We start from the raw sequence: 18,306 nt of genomic DNA, 5'->3' as shown, positions 1-18,306 counted from the left end.
AACAAGATCACTCTCCCTGTCTCAGGACGCCCAGAGAATATGGGAATGGGCGCTACAGCAGGGGATATCCTTGACAGCAGAGATCTGGGAGATCTGAACATCAAAGCGGATACTCTCAGCAGGCTCAAATCATCCTGCCATGAGTGGGAGCTGGATCAGGGGACCCTGGACAAAATTTTTCAAAGATGGGGAACGCCAACAGTAGACCTCTTCGCCACAAGTGAGAACAGGAAATGCCGGTTCTTCGCAAGCTGGCTTCCCCAGCAGGGGTCTTGGGGGAATGCGTTTTCAATGACATGTTCCGGCGTCGTTGCTTACGTTTTTCCTCCAATTCCTCTCCTGTCCCGAGTACTTGTGAAGATCAAGAAAGAACCGTGCAGGCTGATCCTGATAGCCCCGTGGTGGCCCAGACAACACTGGTTCACAGAACTCCTGCTGCTGTCGGAGGACCGTCCAGTCCGTCTCCGACCGATTCCATCGCTTCTGATAATGTCCCGGGGATAAGTGCTCCATCCGGACCCAAAATGCTTGCGCTTAGCGGCCTTTCTCCTGAACACTGTGAATTTCAACATCTCAAAATCTCAGAGGAATGTAAGAGCATCCTCTCCAAGGTCGGGCGGATAGTACCAATAAAACCTACAGAATTAAATGGAAGAGATTTTGTCTACGTTGTCAGAGAAATAACATTCACCCTCTAACTGCGGCACCTCATGAAGTTATCCCATACATCTTACTTCTAGCCAAGTCAGGATTGGCTCACACTTCTACTAAGGTGCATTTAGCTGCATTATCCTGCTACAGGAGGTCTTCTTCGGTTCCTTCCTTATGGTCTGCAAGGATCATCACACAGTTTATGAAAGGGCTAATCAGAGTTTGTCCTCCAATAAAACCACCACCACCGCTTTGGCATTTAAATATAGTGCTATCTCAGCTAATGAAACAACCCTTCGAACCTATACATAGAGCAGACTTAATATTCCTATCATGGAAGATGGCGCTTCTCATCGCCTTGACATCAGCAAGACGGGTAGGAGAACTACAGGCTCTCACGATTCAAGCTCCTTTTTTGCAGTTTCAAGAAGGCAGGATGATTCTTAGAACATACTCAAAGTTCATTCCTAAAGTGCCAACTGACTTTCACTTAACTGAACCGTCAGTATTGAAACACTTCTTTCCTCAACCAGTGACAGCAGCAGAGAGAGTACTGCGTTCACTGGATGTTCAGCGTTGTCTCAAATTCTATTTGCAGGAAACTAAGGCTTTTCGCAAGTCCTCACAGCTCTTCGTCGCTTATAGTGCACCCAGGAAAGGTTTCCCTTTATCAAAATGTGGGATTGCCAGATGGATTTCCAGAGCGATTGTCTACTGTCACCAAGCAGCTGGAAAACCTCTGAATGCACGGGTCCGTGCTCACTCAACGAGGGCAGTGTCCACATCCACTGCTTTGTTTGCAGGAGTGCCGATCCAGGACATATGCAGAGCAGCAACCTGGACATCCACGCATACCTTTACCAGGCACTACTGCTTGGAAGCTACAGCTGAGACAGATGTGGCGGTGGGAGAAGCAGTTCTGAGAAATATCATCCATTGACGGTGAGCCTCTTTACATCCCTCCTTCCTTTATTTTTGCTCACAAATGCACATTTTTATTACTTACTCTGTATAAGATTATTCATACTGTTTTGCATGATGTAAGAATGCAGAAGACAAATGTGCTTTGTTATATCACTGCTCGCTATTCTGATTCAGGCATGTGAATCTATGAAAGCTCCAATACTGGAGTAAGAAAACAAGTTACTTACCTGTAACTGTAGTTCTCCAGTATTGGAAGCTTTCTTAGATTCACATTTATTCTAGAATTGAGATGGAATTTTGCGATTTTAAAGATAGAACTTTGTAATATTTTTTATGATGATGTATTTATATGTCCTTTTATGATCATTTTTAACTTGATCGAATAAAGATAAATTGATTGATTGAATGGAGAATGGCAGATGGGAAAGAGCCATTTAAGTTAACATTGTAGAGTCACTCTTGGATGAGAAGGTTCCTTGTTCCTCTATTTATGAAGTCAACTCAGTTGAAGTTGTTTTGAGTTGTTGGTTCCTGATAGGCTAGGCACTCCCAGGTTTGAATGATATTCAGGGAGAATATGCGTTAGGTATGCTGTTGGTCAATGATACTGTAAAGTACAGTGTGGAATCCTAAGCTTACTGGGGGATAGCAGTGCCATATTGTCTGCAAAGTATTTCCAGTGCCTCCAGGTGCAGGTTAAGTATCATGTTATAGGATTAAGCATAGATCCCCGTGGAATGTGCAGAAAATAGGAATCGATTTAAAGCTGGATAATTTAATCAGTTCAAATTCTATTCTTTTTCGGCCACAGGCTTATGAGGTGAACACATTTAAGGTGAAGCTATTAGTTCTCACGCATAACTAGAGACATTTAAGTAAGACTCAATGATCATCAATATCAAAGGAAGTAGAGCCCTCAAGTAGCACCAAGATACATGTTATTTAATACCTGAATGTGGAAGCCTCAATAGCACGGTCAGGGTCAAACTCAAATTGGTGGATATAGAGGAGGCTGAGAAGATCAAGGGCCTCATGAAGCTGATCAAGATGAAGTTGCCAAGTTTGTCCCCTGTGCAAACGTTCAGCAGCAGAATTGCAATTTTTGACTCTCTAGCAGCAGCAGCCAGCGCCCCATAGGCTCTTTCATTGGATGGCAGTGGTCAGGATACAAAGGTGTTCTGACTTTATTTTGTTACTCTTAGAACAAATGACATACTTGCACATTGGGTGTATAGACCTACCAACATGTTTCCAACAGGAATATTTTTTGGGTCAAATATTCTATTTCTTTACCATGTCGGTACATAACCAATATGAGGATCGGTATCTGTACTCCTCTCTACCTCGAATCTGCCATCAAGAGTTCTTTTTTTGCGTTTATAAAATTAAAAGATTATGCATAAGGGGAATTGTACGGGCAAGATAGGTATAACCAATGGGGTCAGGCAAGGCTGTATTTTAGCCCCCTTATTATTTACCTTATATATCAATGAGCTGGCTAGTGTGCTAGGAGCAGTTTGTAAGGATATCCCTAGGGCAGGCAAGTTTCCTCTCCCTGCATTATTATATGCGGATGATGCCGCTCTATTGGCGCGCACGTCAGTAGGGCTACAAAGTCTTTTAAATTCCTTCTATGAGTTTATGTCCTCCTTGGATCTTAATTACACCAAATCTCATGTCATGGCCGTGGGTACAAAGGGCAGGCCCAGGAAGCTGATGACACTCCACTGTAATGGAAATAGGTTATCGAGGGTAACTAGATTCCCATATCTGGGGGTGGTTTTTGATGAAAGTTCCACCTGGCTTCCACAACTGTCTGAGAAAAGAAATGCTTTTGTTCGGTCTATTTTTGCAGTTCTGGGCTTTTCCCGTAAATTGGAGGTAAAACCGCTTCAGGCAGTGTTAAAGGTCTATGCCGCCAAATGTGTTTCCATAGCCATGTACGGCGCAGATCTATGGGGATTTAAGAACGCTAAGTTGTTACAGGTGGCAGAGGATACGTTTTTGAAGTCCATTTTATCAGTACCACAATCGACCCCAGGTTTTATAGTGCATCAAGAATGTGGGGTGGAATACTTAGAAGACCGGATTGCCATCGCACCCCTATTAAAGTGGATTGCGGTTTGGATGAATCCGGAACTGGAGGTGAACCATGAGATTTTGAGGGACTGTCTCACCCTAGAACATTGGGAATCCATCCCCTGGCTACAATATGTCAAAAAACTTGCAGTCTCATTAGGCCGCCCAGAACTATTTGATGAGCCGTCTAAATTGGTTAAGGGAGACATGAAATGGGTCAAGACCGCATATAGGCTGCACAAAGGGATGGATAGAGAAGGCCATGAGTTGACTAAATCAACTGTGAGAGCTCATCAGTTAGTTGTAACAACAGACCATGATTTAGAACCTTATCTGAAGGTTGTTAATAATGCTAATCACAGATATTTACTAACCAAATTTAGGTTGAATAAATTCCATCTCGTTCTATCTGGGCGCCCATGTTGGACTAGGACATCAGAATTGGAATTGTGCACTTGTGATGGATTTTCGATAATGGACACTGCTCATTTTATGTTCTTTTGTGATTATTTTACGGATATCCGGAAAAAATTCATTGTACCCCTACTAAAGGATAAAGGGTTTAGACAAGTGAAACCGGCCCTATTATATCTTCAACTGCTGTCCAACACGTGGGAAATCGTTAATGTTGCTACATTTTTAACCATAGCCATGAGACTAAGGAAAAAAATAGCTAGTCTGAGATAATATCTTTGCTTGGTCTATTTTTAGAAGTTTGCTAATAATGATTTTTTTATTGGATGATCTGTGTATGTTTTTTAAAATTTCATTTTTTTAACACATGTTTTTCTGTCTGTTAACCATATTGTAATTTGATACCTCGGCCCTTCTTTTCCTGGTACTTTTGTATACTTGGTTTTTGATATGTACCGAATAAAGTATTTCTGACTGACTGACTCCATATTGGTGTACTTACTTTTCATTTACTCATGAACTCACCTTGTATATCAGGATATTTTACCATATAAAGCAAGGCCCAGAGGAGTGTTAGGGCAGTTGTTTCTGAGCCTGCAAAGAACAAGTCCATCACATCTTGAACCAGGTTGGCCTCATCACATGTACTATTTGGATCACTTTTGCTCTGCGAGTAAAAGACAATTAAGAATTTTACTGTAAGTGGTAGAAGTACAAAGTCATATACATCACCTGCATTACCAGACATCAAACTCTTAAGTACCTGATACGATGTCTATCATGCACAATTGGGGCTTCACACTGCATAATACACTGACATCAGGCTGGCACATCTACTTCAATACTCCAGCACCACTAAAGGCATTCATATACCCCACATGTTTGTTTGTTCCTCAGCTCCGGTAACAGCAACGCCAGACAAGCACTGCCAGAGGGATCTGCACTACTGCCACTGGAGGTACTCAATGAGAAAGCCATGCATCCAGGAGGCTGCAGCAGTGCATAGAGTTGGTGCGCTAGCACATAAGCAAGTGACCGCCGCTCACAGACAATGGGCGCTGTTCATAAAGGTAAAGTTGATTCCAAATGTATGTTTACTATTGGATTTTCAATGTTTTGCCTGCCAGGAATTTACAAAGAAATTCCTGTCTCCTATATATCCATCTACAGTGGCAGAGGCCTGCACCACATTAGTGAACATCTCTGCAGATATATAGCCCACTCTGGAAATGGTGAGGTTCCAACAATGTGGTTTTCCTTGAACGTTTGAGAATGCCCACAAACATGTACATTCTTGGGCATTCCCAAGTACAATCCATTTCTTTACAACCCTGAAAAGGGCAATAAATGTACTTACGCTTTGGACTGTCATAACTCCTCTTTTAGGGTTGGAAGAAGTACAGATCGCCTCAGAAATCCCAGAGGTGGAAGGGAAGGATTTATTTCTAATATGATAGATGCATAATGTGATGGGGAAATGCATATGTTGCTAGAAAGATAAATAACATGATAAGGAGATGCATTAAATGCTAAGGAGATGTTTAATATGACAGGGGGATAAACGATATCATAGGTGGAGCCAGATGGCGACAGGAAGAACCTACCTAAGGTGATACAGAGATGTATTAGGTGATAGAAAATTGTATAATACAATACAGAGATGTATAAAAGCATGGGGGAAATGTGTACAGTGTAGTGAGATGTAAGGCTGTCCATAATAACATAGGGAGAAACATAGTATGGTAAGTGAATGCATAAGGCAATAGGCAGATGCATGATATCACAGGTAGAAGCATAAGATGATATGGTGATGCATAATATAATAAAGAAATTCATAGAGCGACCAGGAGATTGTGATCGAGCTATTCATAATATAAGGAGATGCATATGGTGACAAGATGATACCGGATATCATAGAGAGAACTATCAGATGACACGCAGTTGCAAAATATGAAAGAGTGATGCATATGGAGAAAGGAAGAGTTACGCACGATGAGAGGACAATTCAAAACTTGATAGGGAGATGCGTGAGGTGTTAGGCAGAAGCACCGTAAGTTAGGAAGACGCACAAGAGAGCTTGTACAATGTTATATCTAAAAAGTATATACTAATAGTAGAACGAGAGACAGAGAGAGAGGGTAAAAAGGAACTTTTTTTTAATACTTTACTCTTTGAAATGCCCTTGCAACTTACAATACGTGGGCATGACTACCCGGCGAGGTAAAATACGTATATTGAGTAATATACCATGTGGTAAAACCAACACAATACTCGCGATCCACTACAAAGAGATGGGTCATACGGAAAAGAAACTAGTCTGGACAATCATCGGTAGACCATACATCTCACCAACTGTTACTGATATTACGAATTTCCTCCTGGTTAGATAGCAGAGATGGGTCGATAGAATGAAGAGTAGTATTTGTGGCTTGAATGATTGTATCCCTTGGTACCAACTACATGGGATAATGAATATTTAGTACGGAACTAGTTGGAGTGTGACGTGAATTTATGAGGGTCAATAGATTGGGCTGGAAGTACCCTGGTATGAAGAACTCTCAACAGGTCCACCAGTAATTTGGCACAATTAGAACAGGAATTAAGAAGTACGATAGCTCACACAGAAAGAAGACATAATGTAATACTGACTAGTTGCTTTCCATACTTGAATTATTTGACGTGCCCCTCGGGAGCGGACGTTCTACTGTAGACAAGAGAATTTCCTTGTCTGTTTGTACAATGTCCTGCTTTTGTACCACCTGGTCACCTATTGGATTGGGTGTGAGAAATATGTGTTGAGGGTGAAGCCCCTCATTGAATGATTTCTTTGTGCGAAATATGATTTCTCCAGTATTGGGGTGTCTTTCATAGATTCACATGCCCGTCATTGAAGTGGGAGTACCACGGTAAATAACATAGCAATGTAGCTATAGCACAAGCATATATACATAGAGAAAGCAAAAACCATAGAGTTTTCCTAGATAGACAACATATCACTTCTATGATATGTCTTAGTTATTATGTTTTGGTCCAAATTCCAGCCAATCAGGCGTCAGCTCCTGTAGGAAGGTAGATCCCTGACTATGGTTGCCCCCAACTTTTTGCCTGGTGTTTTGCTGGTTTTCTGACTTAGTTGACCTGGGACCCTGCTATTCAGGGCCCCAGGCCTACTGCTCTCTCTGTAAAATGGATTCCATGTACCTTAGGTACATATCTAAATTGGATACTGAGTCCCCTTATCAGTCCCTGTACAGTGTACCTTAGGTACCCAGGGCATAGGTGTACCCAGGGCCTACCAGGGGCTGCAGCATGTATTATGCCACCCCTGGCTGGCCATCCAAATCTGACACAACTGGCTGCTTGACAGCTGGGGCAAGGTGGTGTAATCACCCTTTGCTTTAGATATAGTATACCTATATCTAACCCTAAAATGGACACACAGATCTCCTATCAGTCACTCCTATGGCAGGCCTTAACAATCCTGAAGGCAGAGTGCTTGGAATCGTGTGAGATGGTGCTCTGGCATGAGCTGAGCCTGTCTGCGGCTTTCGGGATCCATCCCTTAGCCGTTTCCATGATATCGCATACCATATACTCTTAAGTGCATTATAACCCTCGCGGTTATATGCCAACTCTGGTATCGCTTTATCAAAACATGTCGAGTAAGGTGTCATACGAATTGGAATACTAACCCCTCGCCAATTCTGGCGACGGGGTTAGCATTCCACCCTTCTAGAAGGACACGACATGTATGTAACCCCTAACCCCGGTTAAAGTCAGACATAGCCTCAGCTCCACAAAATGGATGCTGCCACCGAGACACAAGTCTGCCCTCCTGCTGCTGGGAGTCCTCCCAGAGCAGGAGATAAGGACAAAGGGTTTCCTGCCAGGGGCGGTGCCAGCACCGTCCCAGACAGGGTTTTGTGTATTGTAGGTAGGCAGGGCTTCAGAGGAAGGTGACTGCACGTGGCACCCCGGTGCTCACTGTGCATAGGCTGGCTTAAACCAGTTTCAGGGACACTCCAGACCCTGTGCTGGGGAAAAGCCCGCCAAGGAAGTGGGTGTAACCACCCCCCTCCTGGTCCCACCCCTAGGGCAGGACTTAGTCGCGTGCCAGCCCCCTTTTCCAAGATAAAGGTAGAGACTGGCCCCCTTCCAAATCAGATCATCTTTGGAATCAAGATACCATTTTCCACGAAAGGACTTCACGATTTCTTCTTCAAGATTCTCCCTTGTGGCTAAGGAGTAGTCACCCTGCATCCGCAGGCACCATCTAAGAACACTGCGGTCTGCTGCACGTCCTTCCTCCGGAATCCGACTGCCCAGCTCGACGAGACCCGGCTTCCCTGGCACCTCTGACCTCTACCCACCTCTACAGCACAGCTGAGAACCGTGGGTGCGACGAGACCTCGAGGGACCGGCCATCGCCAAGACTGCACGACTTCTGCACAGCAAGGCCACCGAGTAATTTCCTGGTGAGTGCTTTGGGGTCCGAGAAGCCCCCACCCTGAGCAGCTCCAGCACCGAAGAGCAGCCCCGCAGCATCTCCACGATCGGCGTGGGGCCCTTCTGCTTTTTGCTGCTCACCGCGTTGTTTGGCTACTAGCCCGCTGGCTTGTGGCCTTCCGAACGACGCCCGACGACAACACTGCTGCTGGTCTGGTTGCTCCAGACTGGCCCTTGCTTCCCTCCATCGGAGAAGTACCCTGGACCCTCCTGGTCCGGCTAAGACGCCATTTTAGGTCCACCGCGTGGGCCTTGCATTTGCCAAGACTTGTTGCCCAATCCTGGGTCCAGCGACGTCGACAGCAAGAACCTTCGTGGGACAGCTCGCACCTCCATCCTGGTCGCCGACAACGCCTCCTGGTCCGAGAGACTGCAGAGCCCAGCAGCGCCCACTCACCTGACTGCGGTGACTTCGCCCGGTGCCATCCTGGTGCCCACTTAATCACTGGCTAGTGATTCAAGAACTTGGTCCCCTCTGCTTTCAGGTTTCCTTCTTCCTTGATCCAGGCTTGGATCCATCGAACTTTCCTTCACTGGTCGCCTGCCAGCAACTTCCTTCTTCCAGGCTCCTGGTCCGGCAACGAGATTCCCGACGTCTTTTCAGACCTATGCAGCTGCAGCCCCTGGGCTAGGTAACTTCGGCACTTCGGTGTCCCAGCATAGCCTCACTATCCAAGGGTCAGGATCCACTGTCGTTTTCTTCCTACCAGGTCGGGTTCGCCCGTGAACACTAACTTTGCCTTTACTAGCTTCCATAGACTTTGTCCCGCATCCCGCGTGAGAGTGCACACTCTGCACCCGAGTCCCCTAGGTCTCCTAGAAGTAATCTAACGATTCCCTAGTCAAGTCCTAGCGATACCAAAGCCTATTAGTACTGTACTTACCTGCTAGTAATCTCGCATTCCACTTTTAGAGTATATGGTTTCTCGTGCCCCTCGGGCATTTGTGTATAACGTGCTAACTTAAGTATTTTCATAAGAGTTTTGTTGTGTGCTTAGCACCCTGTCCTCATAAAGAGTACAGGGTTGTTGTGATTCTAATAAATACATTGTTTATTTTCATAACACTTGTGTGGTGTCCTTTCACTGGGTGTTCAAGGGGTAATGTGATGGTAAAACATCTGGCTTAACACGCCCTCTAGAGTCTTAGCCTTAGACTGCTCGTATCCATGCTACTAGGATAGCTGGTCTATAAGGTTGACTTACAACCAATCATCAATAAGGGTTGTTTGGACTGATATATAGTGATCACTAGAATAGTGAACACTGCACATCAGGCCAACTTCTCACATTGGTGGCAGCGGTTGGGATTTGAGCTTGCTGTTGTTTTACCACACATGCCCTAAGAATATCTTGTGAAAGATCACATAAGTACTAAAGGTACATATAACTTAGCTTAGAATACTCTGAGTTCTACTGAACCAGCTGTTGTAGCTCCTAGGGCCTAGCACACCCTAAACTACAACTCTAGCAAGGGATCAGTAGGCAAACATATAGTGTAGGTAAGTGCACCACTTACACCTCACTAGAAAAGCATGTCTACCCAGGGAGATTCTACTGAGACTCCCCTGGTCAGTGTTGACCCTCCACAGGTCACTTCAAGATATGCAGCTCTCAGTTTCCAGGAGATGAGACAGATCTGTGTCTCCAGAAAACTGAAGCAGGGGTCTAACCCCACCATTCCCTTTCTGATAGGCCTCTTAGAGACATATGATGCCAGAAAGCTTTCTCAGTTACATGAGAACATGCCAGCCTTAGAGGGGACCTCTGGGGATCCAGACCTCCCCAACACTGCTACTGCAGTTGAGGAGGAGGAGGATCAGGAGGAACTCTCTGGGGATGAGGTAGACAAAGGTCTTGAGGTAGTCAGAAGGCTAACCAGGGCCAACTTAGACTTACTTGGGCTAGGATCTGGGGGACCCCCAGTACTAACCCGAAGTGGGCCTAACCTTGGAGTTAGGAGAGATAGATCTCTTTCTAGGGACTCCAATAGATCTCTGCACTCTAATGCCTCTTCTCAGGGGAGAAGGAATCCTCCACAGAGGAGATTTACTTCCCCTCAGAGAAAGGAGCATGAAGCTAGGATGAGACAAGCTGAACTGAGGATTGAAAGGGAAGAAATTGCCCTGGCCAAAGAGAAGCTTGCCCTGGCAAGAGAGCAGCAGATGAGTGGGTTAGCTCCCACTGGTGGCAGCAATCTCCCAAGAGATAGAGAGAAGGGTTTAGATACTAAACACCTGACTAAGATAGTGCCCCCCTTTAAGCAAGGGGATGACATCCAGAAATGGATGGCTGCTCTGGAGAGGGCCTGCACTGTGCAGTGCATTCCCCAGAGTCAGTGGGCAGCTATACTGTGGCTCTCCTTTGATGGTAAAGGTAGAGATAAGCTCCTCACTACAAGAGTGGAGGATGCTAACAATTACCAAGTCCTGAAGAATACACTGGTTGATGGGTTTGGTTTAACCACTGAGCAGTACAGGTTGCTGTTCAGAGACACCCAGAAAACTCAGTCTCAGGACTGGTCCGACTTTGTTGATTGTGCCACTAAGGCTTTGGAAGGCTGGCTACTGGGTAGCAAGGTTACTGACTTCACAGGATTGTATAATCTTATTATGAGAGAGCAAGTCTTAAATAATTGTCAGAACCAGTTATTACACCAGCACCTGGTAGACTGTGATCTGACCTCTCCACAAGAATTGGGTAAGAGGGCAGACAAATGGGTCAGAACCAGGATTAGGCCCAAGAACCAAGGTGGTGACCAGAAAAAGGAATCAACCAAGCCTCAAGAGAAGGGTGGGAATAAATCTGCAGATCAAACCACATCAGGGCCCCAAAAATCCTCTGAGGGGGGTGGGTCCCAGAATCCTTCTAATAACCAAAAGAAACCTTATTGTTATCCCTGTAAACAGGTGGGTCATTTGAAAACTGACAGCAGTTGCACAAAGAATAACAATAAGGAGAACATACCAACATAGTAACATTCCCAAACCTCCTGTTACTACTAGTAGTAATCCCCCAGGTGGTGGGAGTGCCCCCAAGAATTTGGGTGCATTTACTTTGGGAGTTCCTGGGGACTCTGGCCTAACCAGGTCCCCAAACTTAGATACTCTTGTCTGTGAGACTGGCATGGGGTTTGCCAACTTCACAACTTGTCCCAACACTTTGGGCAAGTACAGACAGGAGCCCCTCATCAATGGTATAAAAGTTGAGGCCTATAGAGATACAGGGGCTAGCATCACTATGGTAACTGAGAGTCTAGTCCCCTCAAGGCAACTTTTACCTGGTGCCACATACCAGGTGACCAATATTGATGGAGTACAGAGAGATCATCCCATGGCAGTGGTCAATCTCAGCTGGGGAGGTGTCACTGGCCACAAGAGAGTGGCAGTGTCACCAAACTTGCCTGTAGATTGCCTACTGGGGAATGATTTAGAGCTCTCAGCCTGGGCTGAGGTAGAGCAAGAAACCCATTCTAGAATGGTAAACCTCCATGGTAAGGTTAGTGGGGCAGTGATAGCCACAGCCCCAGTCCAAGATGTCCTCCCTGAACAGGTCAGGAGGGTTGTGCCAGTCACAACCCAATCTCAGACAACTTCCTTCCCAGAACAGGTTGTCAAGGCTGTCATGGTAACAGCCCACACCCAAACTGAGCCCCCTCCTGAAAAGGTTGGGAGAGTTGTGATGGCCACAGCTCAAACTCAGACAGATGATAGTGTTGTGAAGCCTGAAACTATCGATCACTCCACTCAGACAGAGAGCATTGAGGAGGAAGAGAAATCTCCCTCCCACCAGACTTTAGGAAAAGATCAGCCTCCTCAGGGAACTGATCTGACCCCTGGTGAAGAAACTGCCACAGAGGTAGTCAGGCCTAGCCTGGCAGAACCCCTGATGTCAGTGGACCCTTCCAATGTGGGACCCAGTCTGGAGCAGGTAACCTGCCCCTCTCTACCCTGCCTCAGTCAGCCCAGGGCTGTAGAGGTCAGGGAGGCCAGTGTTGGACCCCAAGGGGCCCCCTGTCCAAAAGAATTTCCCAATCAGCAGATTAAGGGCACTGAAGCTAGTAGTCCTAGCCAAGTGAAAATAAAATCAACTCCTGAGGGATCCCCCTTAAATTTAGTTAGGGACCTCCCACAGATGGACACTGTTGGGCACAGCCAAACCTGGGACCTGAGGGCCCCAAACCTGACCTGTCCCTCCAGTAAGCCAAACAGAGGGACCCAACCTCCAGCTGTAGGTAGCCAGAGGTTGACCCTGAGAGCCCAAAACAACTCAGTCTTGGAAAGAAAGGCCTCTATGGTGGAAAACGATTGGAGGAAGCTGAGCCCAAAATTAGTGGAGCCTCACTTCAGTACTCCATTTCAGCACCAGCCTTTTCCTTTGCCAAAACACACCACAGGTAGAGATTCCCTATGGTGGAGACCCTCAGATACCCTTAGGGTGAGGGATTGCTTAGTGGACCATGAGATAGGGGGTAACCATGCCAGTGCTGGTACTTCCTTATATGGCCACTCAGGCAATATAGGCTTACCTGGCAAGGCTAGCCTTATCTCCTTTCGTTTGGGGGGGGGTTATGTAGGAAGGTAGATCCCTGACTATGGTTGCCCCCAACTTTTTGCCTGGTGTTTTGCTGGTTTTCTGACTTAGTTGACCTGGGACCCTGCTATTCAGGGCCCCAGGCCTACTGCTCTCTCTGTAAAATGGATTCCATGTACCTTAGGTACATATCTAATTGGATACTGAGTCCCCTTATCAGTCCCTGTACAGTGTACCTTAGGTACCCAGGGCATAGGTGTACCCAGGGCCTACCAGGGGCTGCAGCATGTATTATGCCACCCCTGGCTGGCCATCCAAATCTGACACAACTGGCTGCTTGACAGCTGGGGCAAGGTGGTGTAATCACCCTTTGCTTTAGATATAGTATACCTATATCTAACCCTAAAATGGACACACAGATCTCCTATCAGTCACTCCTATGGCAGGCCTTAACAATCCTGAAGGCAGAGTGCTTGGAATCGTGTGAGATGGTGCTCTGGCATGAGCTGAGCCTGTCTGCGGCTTTCGTCCCAGACAGGGTTTTGTGTATTGTAGGTAGGCAGGGCTTCAGAGGAAGGTGACTGCACGTGGCACCCCGGTGCTCACTGTGCATAGGCTGGCTTAAACCAGTTCCAGGGACACTCCAGACCCTGTGCTGGGGAAAAGCCCGCCAAGGAAGTGGGTGTAACCACCCCCCTCCTGGTCCCACCCCTAGGGCAGGACTTAGTCACGTGCCAGCCCCCTTTTCCAAGATAAAGGTAGAGACTGGCCCCCTTCCAAATCAGATCATCTTTGGAATCAAGATACCATTTTCCACGAAAGGACTTCACGATTTCTTCTTCAAGATTCTCCCTTGTGGCTAAGGAGTAGTCACCCTGCATCCGCAGGCACCATCTAAGAACACTGCGGTCTGCTGCACGTCCTTCCTCCGGAATCCGACTGCCCAGCTCGACGAGACCCGGCTTCCCTGGCACCTCTGACCTCTACCCACCTCTACAGCACAGCTGAGAACCGTGGGTGCGACGAGACCTTGAGGGACCGGCCATCGCCAAGACTGCACGACTTCTGCACAGCAAGCCCACCGAGTAATTTCCTGGTGAGTGCTTTGGGGTCCGAGAAGCCCCCACCCTGAGCAGCTCCAGCACCGAAGAGCAGCCCCCCAGCATCTCCACGATTGGCGTGGGGCCCTTCTGCTTTTTGCTGCTCACCGCGTTGTTTGGCTACTAGCCCGCTGGCTTGTGGCCTTCCGAACGACGCCCGACGACAACACTGCTGCTGGTCTGGTTGCTCCAGACTGGCCCTTGCTTCCCTCCATCGGAGAAGTACCCTGGACCCTCCTGGTCCGGCTAAGACGCCATTTTAGGTCCACCGCGTGGGCCTTGCATTTGCCAAGACTTGTTGCCCAATCCTGGGTCCAGCGACGTCGACAGCAAGAACCTTCGTGGGACAGCTCGCACCTCCATCCTGGTCGCCGACAACGCCTCCTGGTCCGAGAGACTGCAGAGCCCAGCAGCGCCCACTCACCTGACTGCGGTGACTTCGCCCGGTGCCATCCTGGTGCCCACTTAATCACTGGCTAGTGATTCAAGAACTTGGTCCCCTCTGCTTTCAGGTTTCCTTCTTCCTTGATCCAGGCTTGGATCCATCGGCTTTCCTTCACTGGTCGCCTGCCAGCAACTTCCTTCTTCCAGGCTCCTGGTCCGGCAACGAGATTCCCGACGTCTTTTCAGACCTATGCAGCTGCAGCCCCTGGGCTAGGTAACTTCGGCACTTCGGTGTCCCAGCATAGCCTCACTATCCAAGGGTCAGGATCCACTGTCGTTTTCTTCCTACCAGGTCGGGTTCGCCCGTGAACACTAACTTTGCCTTTACTAGCTTCCATAGACTTTGTCCCGCATCCCGCGTGAGAGTGCACACTCTGCACCCGAGTCCCCTAGGTCTCCTAGAAGTAATCTAACGATTCCCTAGTCAAGTCCTAGCGATACCAAAGCCTATTAGTACTGTACTTACCTGCTAGTAATCTCGCATTCCACTTTTAGAGTATATGGTTTCTCGTGCCCCTCGGGCATTTGTGTATAACGTGCTAACTTAAGTATTTTCATAAGAGTTTTGTTGTGTGCTTAGCACCCTGTCCTCATAAAGAGTACAGGGTTGTTGTGATTCTAATAAATACATTGTTTATTTTCATAACACTTCTGTGGTGTCCTTTCACTGGGTGTTCAAGGGGTAATGTGATGGTAAAACAGCTGGCTTAACACGCCCTCTAGAGTCTTAGCCTTAGACTGCTCGTATCCATGCTACTAGGATAGCTGGTCTATAAGGTTGACTTACAACCAATCATCAATAAGGGTTGTTTGGACTGATATATAGTGATCACTAGAATAGTGAACACTGCACATCAGGCCAACTTCTCACAGCTCCCTTTTAGAATGTTCTCCTCAGAGGCTCAGGCCCTCAGATTTTCTATCGCAGGTCGTGTGAAGGGAGTCTCCCTGAGCTCTGCTCAGTTTTCTTCTCAAATCTCTCAGGAGCTTAGTTGTTTGGAATGTCTACCACCAAGAAGTCCCTCTTCAGGCCTTGTGGTACCTGTGGAAAGCAGAGACTTCATTCTGAAGACCCTCATAAAAAATTTATTTATTGTCTGTATCCTGAACATCAAGTTAAGGATTGCAAGATATGTAGAACCTTCTCACAGAAGACCTTGAAAGATAGAGAAGGCCGTCTCCTTCTGCGGCTACATAAGTTGAAGACTTCAGAGAACCCTGTCTCTGATGTGGAGAGTGTGTCTTTCATCAAAACTTCTTCATCTTTGAAGAGAACCAGTGAACATCAGAAGACCTCTCCTAAACTTAAAGTGGTGAAGAAACATCAAAAGGACCAGCCTTTCACTTCAAGAGGGGTGAGTTCTTCCCCCTTTGAGTTTTCCTACTCCTGTTACGCCCTCAAGATCTGACTCTCAGGCATCTAAGACTCCATCTGCACAGTTTTTACCTCAGAAACTGCTATCCTCGTCGACGACTCCGTCATTGCTTCCCCCGTCGTCGAAAGGTGCCGTCGTCGAGTCTATGTTGATGATGTCGACATCATCATCTATGAGAACGGCCTTGATCCTGTCGTTGGCATCTTCGCCGTCGACGGTGGTATCAGTGATGGTGAGGCCTATCTCGTCGACTATACCTTTGACATCGACGACGATGCCGTCCAAGCAGAAGAAGAAAAAGGCTCAGTCGACGCTTAGCTTGTCGTCAACGGCGACCTCATCGGCGGTGGCCTCGTCGACGGTGGCTTCGTCGACGGTGGTGGTCTTGTCGTCGGTGACCTCGTCAACGGCCGCTTCGACGACGGTGGCTTCATCGGCGGTGGCTTTGTCGACAGTGGCTTCGCCGGCAGTGGCTTCGTCGACGGTGGCTGCATCGATGTTGGCTTTAGTTCCCCTGAAGTCATCAAGTTCGCTTCTTCAACGGCGCCATTCGTCTTTAGAAGATTTAATGCCGATTCAAACACCTTCTCAGGCTCCAGCAGTATTATTTTCTTCAGATGATGAAGATTCTGATGATGACGGTCGATTCAGGGTGGCTCGAAGTCCTATGGAATAACTGATAAAATGTCAGGACTCAGATGAAGAGGACCTAGAGGAAGAAGAAGAGGAAGATAATGAGGATTACTCTACTTGTGGGACACACCCTGAGCCTGAACCTCTCATGACGCAGATTCCCCTGACTCTTATCTCTAATCTACAGTATATGCTGGATGATTATAATCGCCGTTTTCCGAGATCAGTACAAGCCTCTCCACCACCTCAACCACCTAGTCAAGCCGCTATAGACCCATTGGTGACACCTTCTGATTCGGCAACGAGGTCTCAACACCAGACCCCTCAAATTTTAATTGAAGACAACGATCATAACGAAGATGATGATGATGGTGAGAGAGAGGAGGGTGAGCTGCATGATAGATCCATACTTTCAGAATGGGACAACTTCCAAATTCAAACGCCATCCCCTACTCCAGCTCCTAGAGATTCCATGCCAGTTGACATAGGCAGTTTTCATGCGCTCATGGAAAGAGCAGCTAAAAGATTCCAACTTCCCATGACAGTAACCGAAGAAGAGTGCTTCTTATATGATTTTAAAGAGAAGCCCCAAAAACAAGTCCGCTCTATTCCCATCATTGATTTTATTTGGCAAGAAGGATTTAAAATTATGCAAAATCATAATTCCATTCCAGCCATCCTACCGAGACTGGACAAGCAGTATAAGGCACCTGCAAATACACCTGCATGTTTGATTTCGCAGACAAAACCTGATTCCATAATTACTAAGGCGGCACAATGACGATCAAGAAACCCTTCGACTCCAATATCCTCACCACCTGACCGTGAAGGTAGGCAACTCGATGCCATAGGCAAGAAATTCTCAGCAATGGCAGCAACAACAGTTCGTGCAGCCAACTCAATGGCCATACTTGCCAGGTACGACCGACAAATGTGGTCGGACATTTCTGCTCTAGTGCAATTAATAGCGGAGTCTTCAAAAGCAGAAGCATTAAAGATTCTGCATGAGGGAGAAAAGATTTCTTCTGAGATGATTGACTGTTGCATCGATACCTCTTCCACTGGATTCCGCCTTTTGGCTGGTGCTGCGGTTCTCAGAAGACAGGGCTGGCTCAAAGCAACATCTTTCCGTCAGGGGGTTCAAACTAAAATATTAGATATGCCTTATGACGGGGAATCTTTGTTTGGCCAACATATAGATGATGCCCTCCAAACAATAAAGAAAGACACCGACACGGCCCGTGCTCTTGAAACACTCCAATTTAAAAGGCAAACTTTTCGAGACGCAAGGGGTCGTGGTTCCTTGTCCTCTTTTCGAGGCTCTTCCAATCAATATAAACAAAGTCAACAGCGATACTCCTCCCAGACTCAACAATCGTATATGCAACAACACTCTTCATCTTACAGGCAGTACAAAGGAAAATCCTTTTACAGAGGAAAGAATTCTTCCAAGAAAACATGACTTTCATCTTCAACCTTTCCCACCTGAGTGTCCACGGGTTGGAAGTCGAATCTTGCACTTTTACTCAAAATGGTCACAAATTACTACAGACCAGTGGGTTTGGATATTGTACGGGGGGACATGCATTAGAATTCCTAAAAATTCCTCCCAATTGTCCACCAAGAGGTCCTCCTCCTGCTCATCTC

General features: G+C 46.8%; 1 protein-coding gene across 1 annotated transcript in view; it reads right to left on the bottom strand.

Annotated features, from left to right (window-relative positions):
- Positions 1-18,306, bottom strand: part of LOC144791138 (cytochrome P450 2J2-like) — a 409,659-nt gene that overhangs the window by 72,600 nt on the left and 318,753 nt on the right. The window contains exon 6 of the mRNA XM_078665797.1: positions 4,594-4,735. Coding sequence (XP_078521923.1) covers positions 4,594-4,735 — 142 coding nt within the window. The remainder of the gene's footprint in view (positions 1-4,593; positions 4,736-18,306) is intronic.

The sequence above is a fragment of the Lissotriton helveticus genome, chromosome 11 (assembly GCF_964261635.1).
Source record: "Lissotriton helveticus chromosome 11, aLisHel1.1, whole genome shotgun sequence".
Lineage (NCBI taxonomy): Eukaryota > Metazoa > Chordata > Amphibia > Caudata > Salamandridae > Lissotriton > Lissotriton helveticus.
This window is presented reverse-complemented; position numbering and strand designations above follow the sequence as displayed.